Source organism: Talpa europaea (assembly GCF_964194135.1).
Source record: "Talpa europaea genome assembly, chromosome: 8".
Lineage (NCBI taxonomy): Eukaryota > Metazoa > Chordata > Mammalia > Eulipotyphla > Talpidae > Talpa > Talpa europaea.
Genome location: NC_140075.1, coordinates 38856058 through 38874509, shown reverse-complemented (window position 1 = coordinate 38874509; position 18452 = coordinate 38856058). Strand labels below are relative to the sequence as shown.

Below are 18452 nucleotides of genomic sequence, written 5' to 3'. Positions count from 1 at the left end.
AAACTGGGGCAAGTCAGTGATATGTAGTCTATGTCAAGGAGTGTGAGGTTTCAAGAAGACAAGAGGGTGTTTATATTATGAGGAGGGGATGACTTCATCTTTGCTCTGAAAGTAAAAATATGAGGTTCCAAGATAGAGAAGAGCTATTCACTGATAAACCTACACCTGGATGAGAGTCCCCAAACTACACTATTCTAGGTCATGAAAGAGGGAGCAATGATTACTTCTTTGATTAGGGAAAGAGCAAACATTTAGAGAGTGGTGATGTCTTCTTTGAGTATGGATTAGGGAATAGCAAAGGACTGTGGGAACCTCCAGCATCTCAACTGCTCGCAATCAAAATGATCGGCATTATTAAGTAATGGCAACATTTTCTTCTGGTGGCCGACATGACCTTAGCTGACCTTAGTTCCATATACCAAAGTCAAACCCATTGGGAAAGGCCTACTCGGAACACATTGAGAAAAGTTTCTCACCCTGTTTGGAGACTGATCCTATAGCAATATTTAAACTCCCCCTTTACGTCCCTATCCTCTAGGTTGGGTAGGAAGATGGAGAAGAAAGTTCATTTTTTTTCTAGTCTCTGGCTTACGGCGTTTTATGTCCTTATTCCTTTAAGTTTCAGTCTTTTGAGAGGGAAACAACTTTCCCCCTTCTGTCTCTAAAAGCTTAATTACAGCAGGTCCTCAGCTGACACCATTTCAATCACATTGATGAGACAAAAACTATTCCTGCTGACACTGAGCAAAATGACATTCTTCAAGGATCTGATTTCATTATAAATTGTTTCACTTAAATCACAGTTTCCAAGAACCTATAGACAATGTTAAGTGAGGACTTGCTGTAGTGAAATTCCAGTAGGCTGGCATACAGATGATGTTGCTCTGGGTTTTAAGTCTATCTGGGTACTCCGAAAGCAAGGTCTTTTTTATTTTTTCCAGGAACAGACATCTTTGAGAATTCTTTTCTTTTCTTTTTTTTTTTAAGATTTATTTATTTATGCATACAACCACTGGGGTACAGGCCAGAGATGCAGGGGGGTGAGAGGATTCACCAGAGACAGAGCGGGGAACAGAACAGGCAGACTGAAATACACTGCTGAGGGGAGCAGCGGGCGAGACAGGAGAGGTCTGCTGCGCCCTGTGGGTCACCTCCCTTGCTGGTCAGAGATTGAACTCTTGCTGTAGAGGCTGCGGATAGTGTCACAGTGCTGTGCTTAACCCCTTGAGCCACCAGGGAGGCCCGAGATATATTTTCATCAAAACTTTTATTATTTTTATTATTTTTTTAAAAATTTATTTATTGCTTTATACAAGAACCATGGTACAGACCAGATGTACAGGAAGGCGAGAGTATTTACCAGAGACAGAGTGGGGAACAGAACAGGCAAACTGATCAAATACACTGCTGAGGGGAGTAGTGGGCAAGACAGGAGAGGTCTGCCTCACCATGTGGGACCCTCGCCGGCTGGCAGAGATCAAACCAGCACTGCAGAGGCTGCGGGCAGCTTCACAGTGTGGCGCTTCAACCTCCTGTGCCACTAGGGGAGGCTCTTATTATTTTTTTAAGCATCCTTGTTTATTTTTCCATAATACAGAATTTCTTCCCTTAGGTGTGGTGACCATAGTTTTCCTACCACCAGAGTGCCCACAGACTTCCAACATACTTCACCATGCTCTCCTCCCCACCTGTTATTGACTCTTTTTGTTTGTTACTTCTGTATTAGGCTCTGTCAGATCCCACTGAATCAATGTATTTTTCTGAGTAAACAGAGTCAGCTGTGGTGATAGTGCTGTTGTAGAAGAGGTAGGGAATAAAAGGTAGTATCTCAAGATTTTGCTTATCTACACTTAGTTGACTAGTAGATCACATAATTGTCATTTTGTGAAAGGAATGTAGATAAATAGTAATTATTAGCTACTGTTTTTGGGATTGTAAGTTGGTAGACACTTTCTTGAGAGAAAGCTGGCAATTTGTTTCAAAATCCCGTATTTGTGCACTTTTGACCCTATGAGTCCTATTTCTAGGAATTTCCCTTAAAAAATGAGTGGACACAGGCCTCCCTGGTGGTGCAGGCAGTTGAGCGCAGTGCTCTGAGGCTGTCCGTGGCCTCTGCAGTGCGGGTTCGATCCTGGCCAGCCAGGGAAAGACCCACATGGCACAGCAGACCTCTCCTGTCTCGCCCGCTGCTCCCCTCAGCAGTGTTTTTGGTCAGTCTGCCTGTTCTGTTCCCCACTCTGTCTCTGGTGAATCCTCTCTTCCTCCCACGCATCTGGCCTGTATCCCAGTGCTTGTCTAAATAAATAAATCTAAAAAAAAAAAAGTGGACACATGTATGAACGTGCATTTAAAATTTTAATTGCTGCATTTATTGTAATAGGACATTAGAAATTGCTCAAGTACCTAGCCAGAAAGGATTTTGTTAATGACTATGATATTTACATGCAATGGTATACTATGCAGTCATTACAAGTGATTATGTGCTCATTGACATCGGGAAGATATCCAGGATATATTTAAGTAAAAAATGAGACTACAAACATCATGCGCAGTATAATGTCATGTTTCCCCCTGCAAGGATGGATATGCATGATTGAGACATAAAACATCTATAGCCATATCTAACCATCTACCTACCCATTAAGTTTTAGAGGACATATAAAGTGGTTCTCTCTGGATTGGCAGAATTATAGATCGTGTTTGCTTTCTTTTTTGTGGCTCTTCGTGTTACCTAAAGTTGTTATGGTATTTATACAGTACTTTACATAGAAATTAAAGGATGGAACTGGGGCTTGAAGTAAAAATTTCACATACTTAAAATACCAGATGGTCTCACTCATAGCAGGAATCTAGAAAACCTAAATAAGGGACCAGGAAAAAGAATAACTATAAGAAAGAAAAAAATCAAAATCAACAATCAACTATGAACCAGAGACACACTTTGGGGATGGGGCGGGGAAAGGAGGAATTGGGGTAAAAATCAGGGGTTGCAATTGTATGGGGAATATAAAAATAAAAAAATAAAAAAAATTCACATACTTTATTCCTTTCTCTATTGGTAGAATGATTCTGTCCTTTAACTATTACTCTGGCAATGTGTCTTTGTCCCAACCTAGAGGCAGCCTGTGGCTCACTCTTTATATAAACCAGTTTGGTGTGGAAGACTGTGAACTAGGTATTTGAAGATCTGGTCCCTATCCTTTGTCTATAACTGAAGACTCAAGTGGATAGAGCCAGATAACCCAATTGCAGGCAAATGAAATGTCAAAGGCAGACCTCAGACGTGTGAATGCCGGGTCCAAGTCCCAAATCCAGTGCTCTTGTATCAAAATCAAGATTGCCTTTTTAAAAAACATAATGTCATAGTTTCAATCAATTTCCTAACAGGTCCTGGTAATGTTTGAATGTTGAGTGCCTTACAACAACTAAAAAAATGACTTTTTTCCTACCATCTCTTTTTTTTTTTTTATAGATTTATTTTTATTTATGCATGCAAGAACTGGGCTATAGGCCAGAGGTGCAGGGAGGTGAGAGGATTCACCAGAGATTGAGTGGGGAGCAGAACAGGCAGATCGACTGAAACACATTGCTGAGGGGAGCAGCGGGCAAGACAGGAGATGTCTGCTGTGCCATGTGGGTTAGCTCCATGGCCTGGGATTGAACTCAGGTTGCAGTGGTGATAGTGGAGACTTAACCCCTAGGCCACTAAGGAGGCCCCGGTCTCTTTTCTTTATAGATTGCATGCAAGCTAGCCTAGGTCTAGCTGCTTTGCTGTATTTGTGCTGGCATGGCACTGTGAATGCCATAGTTGCCCTCGATCATTAATGCATTTCTGCGTGCCAGCACTGTAATAGACTGCCCTTCGTTATAAATCTTGGGAATAACAGGCAATGTTTTGTTTTAGCACTTGTTATTTGTGTTTTGTGTTTAAGCATTGTGTGTTATGCCTGCAAAAAAGTTCATATTAATCGGCAATTGTTATTGTGAGATTAACTGATGATAATTTTTTTTTTAGTAAGAATCAGCTGGCGTTTGAATAGCTAACCTCCATGAAGAAAATGAAATAATATTTCTAAAGCATGGGCAAAGGTCTGAAAGTGCACATGCCCAAACTGGTAGGGAGAGTTGACCTTGTGGAGGAAGCGAGTGGAGATTTAAGCGGAGTTAGAAAAACTGTCCCTTCTCTGCCTGGGAAAGGGTTCATGTGAGATGTTAGGAAGACAGCTTCAGGGAAAAAAAAATCCCAAGTAAATAGAATTTCAGCCAATAATTTCTTGAACTTCACCCTCCTTTGGAATGTTTTCATTCTCTGGGGGGAAAACAGAGATTGAGTCATTTATACAGCGAGTGAGAACTTTACTAAAAATGAAACCTCAGGAGATGTTTGCCCTTTGGTGCTTTCTTAAGTCTCAATTTATGAGCCCTGCAACAATGTCAGAGAAATGTTCTGAGCAACTTGTCTCTCTTGCTTTCTTCATTATATGGGACTGTAAATTGTTAGGACTTTGAGGAGGAGTCCCTGACATGGTTATCTGATGCAAAAGTCTGATCCTCCCACTTAAAATGATGATTTCTCCATGTCTGCACTCTCTCCCCTTCCCCACCCTAACTGCCTAACTTTTCACACATAGCATTCTGGCTTTATAAATCTTTTTCTTTGATTCTGCTAACTGATTGCTAAATCCATGACATCATCCTTGGAGCCAGGAGCACGTAACCTCTGGGCTCCTAAATGCAGGCTGTGATTTTGGTCCTGGACAGCAGAAGGAGATGTTGAGCCAGCAGATAAGAGTTGTTTTTTGTTTTTGTTTTTGTTTTTTTAACTTAGTATGTAAACAATTAGTGTTACGTTTTCAAATAATTAGAAAGATGAGAGCTGCAGTGGTTGTTTTGTACAATGAGCATTGTCTTTTTTTTTTTTCAGAGGAGCCACATTTTAAGAAATGTTTTCTACATAGGACAAACCTTTGGGGAACCATATCATTTTGCTGCGAACTGAATGGTTCACTATATGACCTGTCTCTCACTCTCTGTTTTCTCCGGGTGCTCATTTTGTACATGCATGTTGCGGCCTAAAGTGTTGGTGCCTGGCTTTGGCGCTCATCTTGAGAGAATGTGGGTTGTGTAGTTCCCTGGTTGTGGCTGAAAATTCTGCAGTCTTGCCAGTTTGCTCGATGTTGCTTCAAACATCCATGGGTCCTGGGAGAGGAAATTTCTATTCCTTTAAAGGCATCATCTTTCCAATTTTGAAAAAAGGAGTAAAATGCCACTTTTAAGGGTGTTAAGTCACCATACAATTTACTTCTTAAACAACAGAGTTGGTAGAGATGTGGGCAGGGTTATTTTACCATTAATGAGATCTAGGGCATTGGAGGGAGTTTCCATTGTTCTGCAAATTGATGAATTTATTTTATATGTAGATGTCCCAGAATTCCTAGAAGATTTCAACAACCTTCTTTCATTTCCCCTTTAACAATATCCCATGCCAGATTCGTGGTTCTTAAGTCCTTGAAACTCAGACATCCTTATATACCAAAATTTATCAAGAACTTCTAGTTCAAACCCAGCTCAAGATGGTGATTTAGCTTTTAGGTAATTTAAAACATTCAGGATGATTCTGTTTTCATTATGTTTACCCTCTTCCTGGAATTTGGAAATTTGCTATGGTATCCCCATCAAAAAGAATTATCCACTTTGCTTACTAAAACTGAATCTTATGCCATAGTCTGTCTGAATGGTGATGAAATGAATTTACCTCTAGTCCAGTCTCTCCTTAGAGTTAATAGGTATGCCCTGTCTGCTTTGTTTTGATTTGCTCCCTCTCACTCCTTCTCCTTTAAGGAAAGCAAAGGAAAATGTGTTTGGACGAAAGAGAAGTTTTTCGAATGGCCATGTATTTTCTGAAAAAAAGCAGCAGCTGGAGCTGGACTCAGTTGTAGAAGAAACCTTAACAAGAGATTATGCCTTAATCATAAATGGTCACAGTTTGGTGAGTTCACTTAAGGCTTTGTTCTTTCTATTTCTTCACCCCAAAATTATCTCTTTTGTCCTTTCTTAATGAGATCTCCTTTTGTGGTTTCCAAACAAGTGTCACTACTAGAAACAGTACATGCACTGTGATTTCCTGCTTTTAAGGGGAAAGGAAACTTCTAATATATATTTCATACATTATTGCTGGAATGACCACAGTAAAGGGGAGGATCTGAAGAAATACTGAATTTACAGAATATCAATCTTTTCTAAATGATTATAGACCATTTAACAGTAATGTTTAAATGCCTTTGAGGATGTCATAGCTCACTATTAGTAACTGAAATAATGCAAGTGGATGAATGTACTATAATTATTGCTCTTGCTAATGTTTGTGATTTGTGGAGCACAACCTGACCTTCACATAATTACCACACCAGATTATTGCCATTTAGATACCTCTGGTGGTTTTTCTAAATAGCAGCATTTTATAGCAATGCCAAACAATTTGCTTTGATTAGGAAATCTGGTTCTTGTCGTAATAGAATAAACTTGCATTGTACTTTTAATGTAGTTCAGGTTCCAAATCTTGAACGAATATCAAAACACTCGTCTGAGTTTCTAATTTAGAAAACAAAAGCTCTGATTGCAGTCCAGTGAAACTATCATTTATATGCACAAAGAGCTAATCTCACATCTTTCTCTGACTTTGATGATCATTTTTCACTTTTGGATTTGGAGAATAAATGCATCTTCTTGTAGACAGTTTCTTAGAGGACAAAAGAAGTTGGATCTGAGTATATTGTATTCCCCCTCCACCTTGTGATCAGCTGTCTGTTAGCTCTTAGTGCTTAGAGCATTATCCAGCTGGATTCCAGACATAATGATGTGTTGCCTTCTACACCATGGAAAGTTACAGAGCTCAGTTGCAGGCCAAGCTCAGTTGAAAGTTTGTCCAGATGACACGAACTTCTCCCTTGCACAAATGAGCAGCAACTGAAAATTATAAGCCTGTCAGCTGGACTTGGAGCTGGTGGCCGCCAAGCTGAATTGCCCAGGGACCACACTATGGAAAGGATCCCTAATGAGTAGCATGCTTTGACTTCTTCATAGTTTCAAAGAAGCTAGTGTGTGTGTGTGTGTGTGTGTGGCAGGGGGCAGGGGTGGGGGGAAGAAGGTGGTGGTGGTTGGAATACTCAGGTGAAAGCAGATGCTGTTTTCTCCTTGTCTCTAACTCTGCTGAAAGAAAGCTGAGATAGATGTTCTTCAAGAACCCCTTTAGCTTCAAAGCCTGAAGCTGATGAAACTATGAAATGTCATTTTTTAAAGTAGAATTGACCGTGTTTTTTTAAGTGTGCTCACAATCTTAAAAAGAATCATGACTCTAGTTTTCTCAAATCTTGATGCTTTGGAGGCTATAATTGGGTCCTTCTCAGAACCCATGTTTTCACTCGATAATAAGAAAGAAAGAAGGCGGGTCATTCTGGACAACAAAATCAGTTTCACATACTTTCTCTTTTAGAAAAGGGCAATTACACTTGAGAATGCCAGCTCACAATCCCCCCTAGCAATTATAGGTCTTGATGTGAGAATTTTCTATACTACTCATGCTTTTATACTTATTTGCCTATTCTTCCATTTACCCCACTAACATTTATGAAGCATGTCCAGGTCATGGTGATAGAGCCTGAGAAAAGATGTGAATAGTCATGGCCCTTGTTTTAGGGATTGCTATATGGTGGAAGAGCTTGCTTTACAGTGGTATGATAAATATTTTAAAGAGGAACATGATGTTTTGAATGCATGGAGACAGCTGCATTGAGTTCCTGATGGGAAAGACAGGGGAAGTGATAGTTCTGGTAGAAGAGACAACAAGTCAAAAGCACAGAAGCAAGAAAGACCCTGTTAGATTATGGAAACAAGTAATTTAGCATGATAGGAACAAATTATAAACTTAAAGGTGGTGGTAAAAGACAATTCAAAGAAGTATAAGAGTCAGATTGGAATGGGCTATGATTACCTTCGTGAAGATCATTAAAAGATACTGATGACTTAAAATTTAGGGGGAGTCCTGTTTCCTGCTAATGTGTTTATTAAGTAATATACGAGAGATATTTTCTAGGAAAATGTGCTCAGCTTATTGGAAAGGATTATGGTCTTTTTTTCCAGACACTTTTTGGAATATCTAAAGGCTCTTATGTATTTAGAGAGGAACAAATAAGAAATGAGTGGGAACCCAGTCTGAGACCCAGGTTGTATGCCACCCTTTGACAGGTCTCTCTTTATGTCAAGTACTACATTCTTCAAGGGCTGTTCTGTAGATTATCTGCTTTTCGTTTGGCCACATTTTAACAACCATACAACAAACACTAAATATAGAAAACAACAACACTAAGAAAACAAACACCAGGTAGAACAAACAGATCTCCCTCATTTTTGTGGTTCATTTCTAAACTTGGTGAAATAGTGGTATTGTGTCTCTTGCTTGTCCTTATTTGGGTGGATTCCCCCACATTTAACTGTTTATCTCCAATGCAGAGCTATGATGTGTCAAGGAGGACACACAAAGGCACCATGTCTTTTGCTTCTGATGTAAAATTCCTTGCTCCTTGGTAGGACTTCAATACTCATTTCTTTGGTTGTTGTTGCTGTGTGACCTTAAATCAGCAATGACTTGTTGAAGCAAGTTGAACTGTTTAGAAATCTGTTGAGGAAAAAAGAAATTGCCTTCCCCAATGACATCTCTCATATCTTCTTTTTTTCATTTCTCTTTTTCCCCTGAATCTTTTTAACAACATAGGCTCATGCTCTAGAAAGTGACATCAAGAACGATCTCCTAGAACTTGCCTGCTTGTGTAAGACTGTGGTTTGTTGCCGAGTCACCCCTCTTCAGAAAGCCCAAGTAGTAGAGCTGGTGAAGAAGCACAGGAATGCTGTCACTTTGGCCATCGGTGATGGAGCCAATGATGTCAGCATGATCAAAAGTAAGAGGCCCTCTGCTCAGTGGAGAAAGCTGCCTGGAGTCCTCAAGTTTCAGCCTTTCAGAATAAGTACCAGAGATAGCACTGAATTTTTTTCCAGTGTTCTAAACTGAAAGCTTTCTTGATCCGGTATTATTAATATTCATTGAAAAAAATCAATTTTTTTTGATTATTTGTGTATGTTTAGGCCAAAAAGATTCAGCTCACCTTATGCAGTTTGGATTAGAAAATAGCTACGGAGTAGAGAAATGTGCACGGGACCCACAATTCCAACACTTGAGTTTAGTCCCAGCTTTGCCACCTACAAATTGTAAAACCCTGTGCAAGTCACTGAACTTTTCTGAGCCAATTTCCTCTGTTGTAAAACCAGGAAAAATACCTCATGATCATCAATGTTTCATGTGATAATGTATGTGAAAAATTAAAATTGCTATAGATACAAGTTTTCTGTAAATAAATTAGTAGTGTAAAAGAGGAATGGCCATTACCGAAAGAGAGTGTTTATGTTTGGGGAATGAGTATGTTGTTCTTTTCCTTTGTAGGTGCTCACATTGGCATTGGCATCAGTGGTCAGGAGGGACTGCAGGCTGTTTTAGCCAGCGACTATTCATTTGCACAGTTTAGATTCCTCCAAAGACTTCTCCTCGTTCACGGAAGGTGGTCCTATTTCCGAATGTGCAAATTCTTACGCTATTTCTTCTATAAGAATTTTGCATTCACACTTGTGCATTTCTGGTTTGGTTTCTTCTGTGGTTTCTCAGCCCAGGTTGGTAAAAAGCACATTTCCTTTTTTTATAAGATGCCTGGATTGCAAAAGACTGCACTAATAGAGAGCATTTTTATATCTAATATAAGTTACAGCATTAGTTATGTAATTTATAGTTAACTTGAACTTTGAACCCAAGAAGAATATATATTTAGTTGGAATTTTATTTATTTTTGTTTTTGTGTAAGTAACCAATGGGTTCTCCTTTCTGTGCATTTTAAGATCTTTATTGAAATGTTTTGGTTTGATGACAGATAAAGTTGATGTAGAGTTTTAATTCAGAACAGAGGTCTGAGAAACACTATCAAGAAATATTGGTATCTCTATTGGGAAGAGAGTTATTTACCCAACATACTAAACATATAAGAGCTGGAAGTAAACATGTTTTAAATCAGGGAGAAGTAACTGATACCCTGATATCGGGGCTGTTTTGATAAAAAGCATCAGCTGAAAATTGTTAAAACAGATAATAAGTAAACTAGGTATTATTGGTGAAGGAAATTAACCAATTAATAAATTAGGATTCTATTTTTATATCTACTTATAGCCATTTTAAGAGATAGTTATTTTTCCCTACATCTTGGATAGCAGAAAATTTCTACTGTGAAATGTAAGTAAGACCTATAGCATGGAATGCACTTATAAATAAAAAAAATGTCTACGATATCTTGCACATGAATAACAACAAAAGAAAAATATTATCCTTAAGAGTAAAATGGTAACCATAACTCTCATTAGATATTTATTCAATTGTTTTTCTATCCTTGTGGGTTAATCACTGGTTTGTGTTAGAAATTTTTTTTTCAATCATTTTATCCTAGAAAAATTGAATATGGATTAAATCAAGGTAGGGAACCCTTTTGTAATGAAAACATGCTTTGTACATTTTCCCCTTTTTTTCTGAGAAGGTGAGATTTCTTAAGGTGAGGCACACCAATACCCATTTTTAATTTTCTCTTCCAGGATATCATACCAGAACTAAAAGCAGACTATGATGACTGTTTTGGTAATCTCTAGCCTGTTGAAGTGAAGCAAACTTTTGAATTAGGTTCTCAGAAATACAAGTCTTCTTAGTGCTATATCAGAGAAGGCACGGGGGTGGTGAGATTTACCTGCTCACAATTCTACTTTTGTCCATAAAGACAAGTGTGGGGATGTGGCCTGTGCCTTCCTGGGCTGGTTACTTTCTCTCCACAGAAGAATAAAACAAGTTTGTTTGCTAAGTGGTATTTCTGAGAGATCCAGTCTTCATACTGCAAAGGACTGAGATTTGTGAAAAATCACAAAACTGTGAAGGGATGCACTAACCCTCATTTAGACCTCTGAGGACACAGAAGAGTAATGACTTCTATTTACAGACACACCAAGCTTAGGTAGGCAGGTTTACTGCCAAATTTATCTGTTAAAACTGTGAAGTTGGGGGCCTCCCCTGGTGGCACAGCGGTTGAGTGCGGGGCTTTGAAGCTGCCCGCAGCCTCTGCAGCGCCAGTTCGTTCCCCGGCCTCCCCTCCAGAGAGGGTCCCACAAAAAACAAAACAAAAAACAAACAAACAAACAAAAAAAACCTGTAAAGTTGAGACTAATAGCCAGTGACTTCTAACCTCTGCATTTAGGTGATTTTCTGCTCTGCTTTCAGGATCTGATAAAATTGGTCGGAGTCAGATGTTAAACAATTAGATTTTTAATCCTTTCACTAGTATTTATATTTTGAAAGAGAACAGCAAGGGAGAGCAGTGATTGCTTCAAAGACATGAGTATCTGATGGTTAAACCCAGCTGCAAGACATGCCACCTGTCTATGATTAGGTTTCTTAAACGTTTGATTTAACTTAACACATTTCTTTTCTGTGCTACTTTTTCCCCTCTTTTTAATTTTTTTTTCATTGAGTTCTTTGGTTAATTGCATCCTCTTCATCTGAGTCCACTGTCAGTGTTGACTGACCCTCCATGTGGTTTCCTGTGCTGGTGAATTGGGCTGCCTCAGTGGTTCTCAAACTTTAAGGTTCACGGGGGTCTCTGTGAGCACATTAAAAGCATGGTTTGGTGAATCCTACTTGAGTTTATGATTCAGTGTGACTGAGGTTGAGCCAAAGAGTTTGCATTTTGACAAGTTCCCTGGAGGTGCTGCTGTGCAGATGAGGGACCATACTTTGAGGACCATGGGGCTTGACAATCTAGAATCTTCAATCTTGCTTCCTTGAACCCAGAACCCAGGGTGGAATCCAATTTTCTGATTTCTTATTTTGTCTGCACTGGACTCTATTCAACTTTTCTGAGGCAGAAGGGCAGTTAAGCAAGCAGGTTATCCCTCCAAGTAGAATTTTTCCAGAGGACTTAGAATCTCCTTACCTGCCAAAGCCATCCTACCCTGTGGCTGATACCTCTACAGTGGAAACTTCTCGTTTTGAAGTGAAAGCTGTATCAAACCAAGGACAGTAGAAAAACAGAGGTCTCTTTCAGGAAAGAAGGTTGCTTTCCCCAATTTACCCCACCTATTATGACTTTATCTAGCTTAACCATGTGTTCCTTCAGAAAAGGAAGCACGTCTGAATCATCTGCATAGCCCATTATCTTGAAGGGCACCTGGCACAAAAAGGCATGTAGTCATTTCCTGTTGTTGGGTGCGTCTAGTGCCCTTTTTCGTGCTTGAGATAGATGCAGCAAGGAGTCATTCCAACATGCCTCCGGTCACTTCTGGAAGCTGCCACTTGCTCTCCCTGCACCAACGGCCATCTTTGCAGTCTCCACATCTGGTCTACGTAAATGTGTCAGCCTGACTAGCATTGTGGGACAGGGGCTCAGGGTCTTAAGATCTGTATGTATTCCAGCTCTATGTTCTGATTCCAGAATGTAGAATGTGTTTTCAGTTGTGCTAATATTAGTCTGAGATGATAATGAATTTGGCTACAAGTGAGGTATTTCTTAATTATTTATATATTGCTTCATTCTAAGAAGCATGAAAAGTAGATTTCTCAGGTTTATTTTGCTTTGCCTGGATCTTGGCTGATTTAAACAGGGCAGGGCACATCCTCTTTTTGCAAGGGAGCAATTAGACTACTGAATAGGAAACCTGGACTGGTGTTCATTTTGCCCTAGTTTTATGATGATTTGGTCAAATTAAACTCAGGCCTATACTTACTGGATGGGATCCCTTGGTCTTACTATGAAGACTTTCATGCATTTAATGAATATTTACTAAGCCCCTTGTATAATCAGGCTGTGGTGCCTACTGAAGTTTATACTCCAGGTATGGGAAGCGGTGTCTTGGTAGACTCGGTAAAGTGAGCGCACAAATTTTATTAGTTGTCTGTAGTGGAGGATTTAGGGTTCTGTTTTCAGACTTATCAGAGAAGTAGACAGGCTTGTCAGGAAAGTAGTCCTTTGGTATTAAATGTTGGAGAGGAAAAGTCAGCAACTCAATGACAGTATCTGTGTAATGGCATCAGTGCTGTGGTGTCATCTTCTAGGTGGACTCAGGATATTTTTTGCTATGACAAGGAGGGATAAGACATATTACAATTATGGCTGACAGTTAAATAGAAGTTACTAAGTGCCAGGCATTATCTAAATGTTTTACCAATATTAGCTCAATACTTAACAATAGCCATTTTAAGTGGGTTTGTAATTGTGGTTTGCACCAGTTTTTTAAAACATAATTTAAACATTTTGTGTTGAAAAATATATGGAAGGTACTGTTGTAACCATTTTTATGTGTATAATTCATACATGTTATTATGCAATAGGTCTCCAGAATTTTTTCATCTTGTAGAGCTGAAACTCTACCCATTGAAAACAATTTTTGTTTTCCCTTCCCTGCTAATCTTGGCACCATCATTCCACTTTCTATCAGTGAAACTGATGTAGATAGTTCATGTAAGGAGAATCATACAGTATTTGTCTTTTGTGACTTGGTTTTTTCATCTAATATCCTTAGGGCTCATGGTGTTATAGCATATCACAGGATTCCCTCCCTTTTTAATGCTAAATATTATTCTGGTGGGTATGTGTGTGTTTGTGCATGCATGCGTACGTGTGTGTGTGTGTGTGTGTGTGTACACACACACTAAATTTGATTTATCCATTTATCCCTTGAAGGACATTTGGGTTGCTTCCACTTCTTGGTCTAATCAGCATTTTGCTCAGTATTTTCCAATGATAGTATATATGTTTTACTGTCCAATGAATTGTATTTCTCCCCACCTGAACTTCACTGTTCTATCTCATTAGGTCCATTCCTTCTATATCCATTTTTTACCCCTCTAGGCTCATCTCTTTTTTTTTTCCATTGTATACTTCAGTGATATTTTTAATTTTATACATTTTTTACATCATTTTTCATTTTTGCAACAATGTAAAAATAAGGGACCAGGTAAAAACCTAATTATAATAAAGTAAAAATCAAAATCAACAAGCAACTATAAACCAGAGACACACTACAGGGGGGAAGAGGGAGTAGGATCAAAACAAATAGGGTGGGAATTGTATGGGATCTATATATCCATTTTTTAAAACCATTAATGGATGTGGTATTTTATCAAGTGCTTTTACTGAGTCTATTGAGATGAATTTTATATTTCATTCTGTTATGATCTGTATGATATTTAGTGATTTGAGTATGTTAAACCACCCTTGAACCCCAATGATAAGCCTCTCCTGATGATGGTGGATGCTCTTTTAATGTGCTGTTGAATTTGATTTGCTATTATTTTGTTGAGACTTTTTGCATCTATATTTATTAGGGTTATTGGCCTACAGTTTTCTTTCCATGTAATGTCCTTGTCTGGCCTTGGCATTTTGGGTAATGCTGACTTTGTGAAATGAATTTGGGAGTGTTCCCTCCACATTAGTTTCCTGGAAGAGTTGAGAAAGATTGCCACTAATTCCTTAAATATTTGCAGAATTCACCAGTGAAACCACTTGGTCATAGGTTTTTCTGTGTTGAGAGGTTTTGACTACTAACTCCGTCTCCTTCCTCATTATTGGCCTGTTCAGATTTTCATTTAACTTAGGATTCAGTCTTGGTAGGTTTTATGTTTCTAGGAACTTACTCATTTCTTTTAGGTGGTCCAATTTGTTGCTGTATAGTTTCTGTTACGATTCTTTGCATAGCAATTTGATTGTATGTCCAGTGTGGCCCTTTTTGAGTTCACACTATGTGGGATCCTTTGGTCTTCATGAATATGAATTTTTGTCCTTTCCCAAGCTTTGGAACTTATCAGTCATGCTTGTCTTAAACAGACTTTCTGTCCTTTCCTTTTTCTCTTCTTCTGGGATTTGAGTAATGTATATATTAATATATTTTTATCTTTTCCCATAGACTTTTCTTTCTTTTTTTTTTCAAAGGCAGTTTTTTTTTTTTTAAGATTTATTTATGCATCCAAGAGCTGGGGTACAGGCCAGAGGTGTGGGGGCTGAGAAGATTCACCAGAGACAGAGTGGGGAACAGACAGGCAGACTGACTGAAGTACACTGCTGAGGGGAGCAGCAGGCGAGACAGGAGAGGTCTGCTGCACCATGTGGGTTGCTCTCTGGCAGGCCGGGGATCGAACTCATGCTGCAGAGGCTGTGGATTGTTTCATAGTGCAGTGCTTAACCCCTTGCGCCACCAGGGAGGCCCAGAATTTTCTTTAAAGTCAGTTATTAGAACCTTATTAATTTCCTTTAGTAGTGTCATTTTATCTGAATCTTCATGATTTTTTATTCTTTGGTTGCTATCTCTAAAGTTGATTAAATATTCCCCATTTCCAGATTTTACAGATTTATTTCATCAGGCAAAGAGAGCCCAGTTCAGCTTGGGGTACTGGGTGGATCAGTTGGCAGCACCTGTGGACAGACAGGGCTTGCTATTAGAGTCTCTAGATTGGTGAGGCTACTGGCCATGCTCTGAGGTCAAGGAGCTCCTCTGACTGGACTCCATGGTTGGGCAAGTTTGGGCAATTTCTAATGGTGAGGTGGGATCTTGGACTGTGCTCCCTGACTAGAAGGCTAGCAGGGCTTGTGTCCTTTAGAGCCACAGACAGGGTTTCACAGTTGTGTGGAGCCTCAGGCTGTCCTCTGTTATCAGGTGGGGCCACAGGGTATGACCCAAAATTTGGTGGGGTGACTGTCTGGCCTCCCTCCTTAGGTGGCACCTCAGGCTAGGTTCCAGGATTGGATAGGCTTAAACACTGCTCCCTGCCTGCCTAGACTGTATTCAGTGTTCAGTAATTGGGCAGTTCTGCAGACCAGACTCACCTGCAGAGTGAGTCTTTAGACTGAGTTTCTGGTTGGGTGGGGCCACTGACTGGGCTTTGAGTCTGCCCAGGGTCACTGCTCAGACTCCCTGGTTATGAAAGTTCAAAGGTTATACTGAATAGTCAGATAGAGCTGCTGTCTTGATTTCCTTTATAAGCAGAGTATAGGATGAACTCTGATTTCTCTAACCAAGCTTCCTGGTGAAGGGAGTAGAATTCTGGAGGCTGTACTCATCAGCCGGGTGGGGCTATGAATATATTTCCCTGTCTAGCTGGACCATAGCACAGACCTCACGGTCAATATGGTTTGTGCTGTATTCCCAAACCAGGCAGAATTGCTCACCAAGCTCACTGACCAGAGGGAGCCTCTGGCTTTAGTATGCAGATGGACATCGCCCTGTTTGGGATTTCTGTTCTAGTGTTGCTAGTGGAATGCTGCCACTAGTGGAATGCTGCTTGTCCACCACTCGTCTGGACCTCCTCTATCTGATTCTCAGTAGTTGAGTCCTGCAGAATTCCTCAGTGATACACATGAGTAAGGCCCTCATGGGCTTCTAGGAGAGTTTATTGCAATACTGGGAGATCTGTTTATCTACGTTGGGCTCTCTTTTTCTGATTGGAAAAACGGGGGAGTTCTCTTGGTCCAGTGCAATGCCGGCCTGGGGGGTGGGGTGATGTAGTCTGAGGGTGGCTGCTCCTCTTTCCCTTCTCCTGAGTCCTTCTCACTCTCTGTGCTTCAGTGGCATGCTTCAACCTCATTTGTGTTCTGCGATTTTCACAGTGGTGTTTTATCTGTGGGTAATGACCAGTTGGCGTTCTTGTAAGGGAGAACGTAGTTGAGAATGACTTACATTGTCATCTTGATAATATCATTTCTGAAAACACTTTTCCCAGAGAGCATTTGTGTGGCTCTGTCTATTCTCTGGGGACACTGTCTACCTGAGTTGCCTTTTTCTGTTCCACCATGTTTTGAATTTGGATCAAAACTTAGTTGAATATGTTCACAGCTCAAATTTTCAAGAAAGATTTTTCTCATCTCTCCTTTTCGCTAGGGGGTGAAGATTTGTTTTTCTTTAATTCTGACAGTAAGGATTCAGTTCATTGCTGCTATAGATTTATGAGAATGTTGGACTTTCCATTTGGTCTAATCTTGGCATCAATAGTGCTTTCTCTTACAAGATATGATGCCTTGGAGTCAAAGAGGTTTGATATATTATGCAAACTTATTTGGCATGGAGTCCTGTTTTTTCCAAGCGACGTGCTTACTGTATAGAACAGGTGCCAGACAGAATCCACTTGAGGAAATTCTGAAATCGGTATCTCTACAGTGACAGGTTTAAAACATGACATTGTCCTGTTATTTATCCTAGGTACAGTGTTTTGGATGCAATAAGATGTACAGAGGACAAAGTAATGCTTAGAATACTTTCTCCATAGGAACAGGCTACTCATGTTTCTCTCTTTCAAAAACTTCCACTTTCTTACTCAACTCTAGTAAAGAGGGCAAACTGTCCCATTTTGTATGTTAGAGTGTGTGTGTGGTGGGGGTAGGAGGGTTTACATTTAAACTTTTCCACTATCCTTATAGTTTTTTTTTCCAATTAGAAAAATAATTATATATGAATATATATCCACTTATATGTGAGACTGTGCTCTTCATATTTTTCTTATTTAAAAAGCACTACTTATCATTAAAAAACACTACTTATCATCACGACTTACCATTATTTAAAAAACACTACTTATCTTATTTTCAAAACACTACTTATCATTCATTTTGAGAGGACTCTCTTGATTTATTTATACTCTCCAGAAGTGTTATGAAGATTCGAATTGTAATTTTTTAATTAAACAACTTATTCCTTGTCCAATGTCATGAGTCATACAACATTGTCATTACTGGTAGGAATGCTTGTTTGTCATTTTGGGAAGAGAAAAAGATTGATGAATAGGACATGTCCTGGAACTTGTTTTGTCACTGGAATACAAGGAAATACATCCATAACTCTAACAGAAATATGACAATTGAAGTTAATATGAGAGGAAGGAATCTGGATAAATGTGTGAGGATCTAGTGTAACTTCAGAAGCTCAATCAATCTCCAGTGAGTGTATGAATAGTTTATAAATTACAGGGAGGTCTGATGGTCTGAAATCTAGCAGCTTGCAGGGATGCATGGGAAAGTTTGTGTAAAGGGTTAAGACTGTAAAGGCAGGAAAGCCTCCCCTTACACCTTTGCATTTTCTAACTGACCTGCGGTTAGCTGATTTTACAATTTTTATTTCTAAAATTCCATTTAAAACAAACTTATTTAGAAACATCTTTTAAAAATTTCATGGCTGGAAGAAGCAGCTTACTTAACAGTATTTTCTACAGCAGGAAATGTCTTCTAGAACAATATAAACACCCAAAGGTGAGTGGCCTAGTGTTAGTGATACTCAGAACTGACAGTGAGGACAAGTTTGGACATGAAATCGGGATTGACAGGGGTCATTGTCTCGTT

General features: G+C 39.4%; 1 protein-coding gene across 1 annotated transcript in view; it reads left to right on the top strand.

Moving 5' to 3' along the window:
* LOC311175248 (putative phospholipid-transporting ATPase IM) overlaps positions 1-18452 on the top strand; it is a gene marked incomplete at both ends in the record, with an annotated part of 87377 nt that overhangs the window by 29082 nt on the left and 39843 nt on the right. The window contains 3 exons of the mRNA XM_084240153.1: positions 5842-5989; positions 8771-8954; positions 9494-9717. Of these exons, the coding sequence (XP_084096279.1) occupies positions 5842-5989; positions 8771-8954; positions 9494-9717 (556 nt within the window). The remainder of the gene's footprint in view (positions 1-5841; positions 5990-8770; positions 8955-9493; positions 9718-18452) is intronic.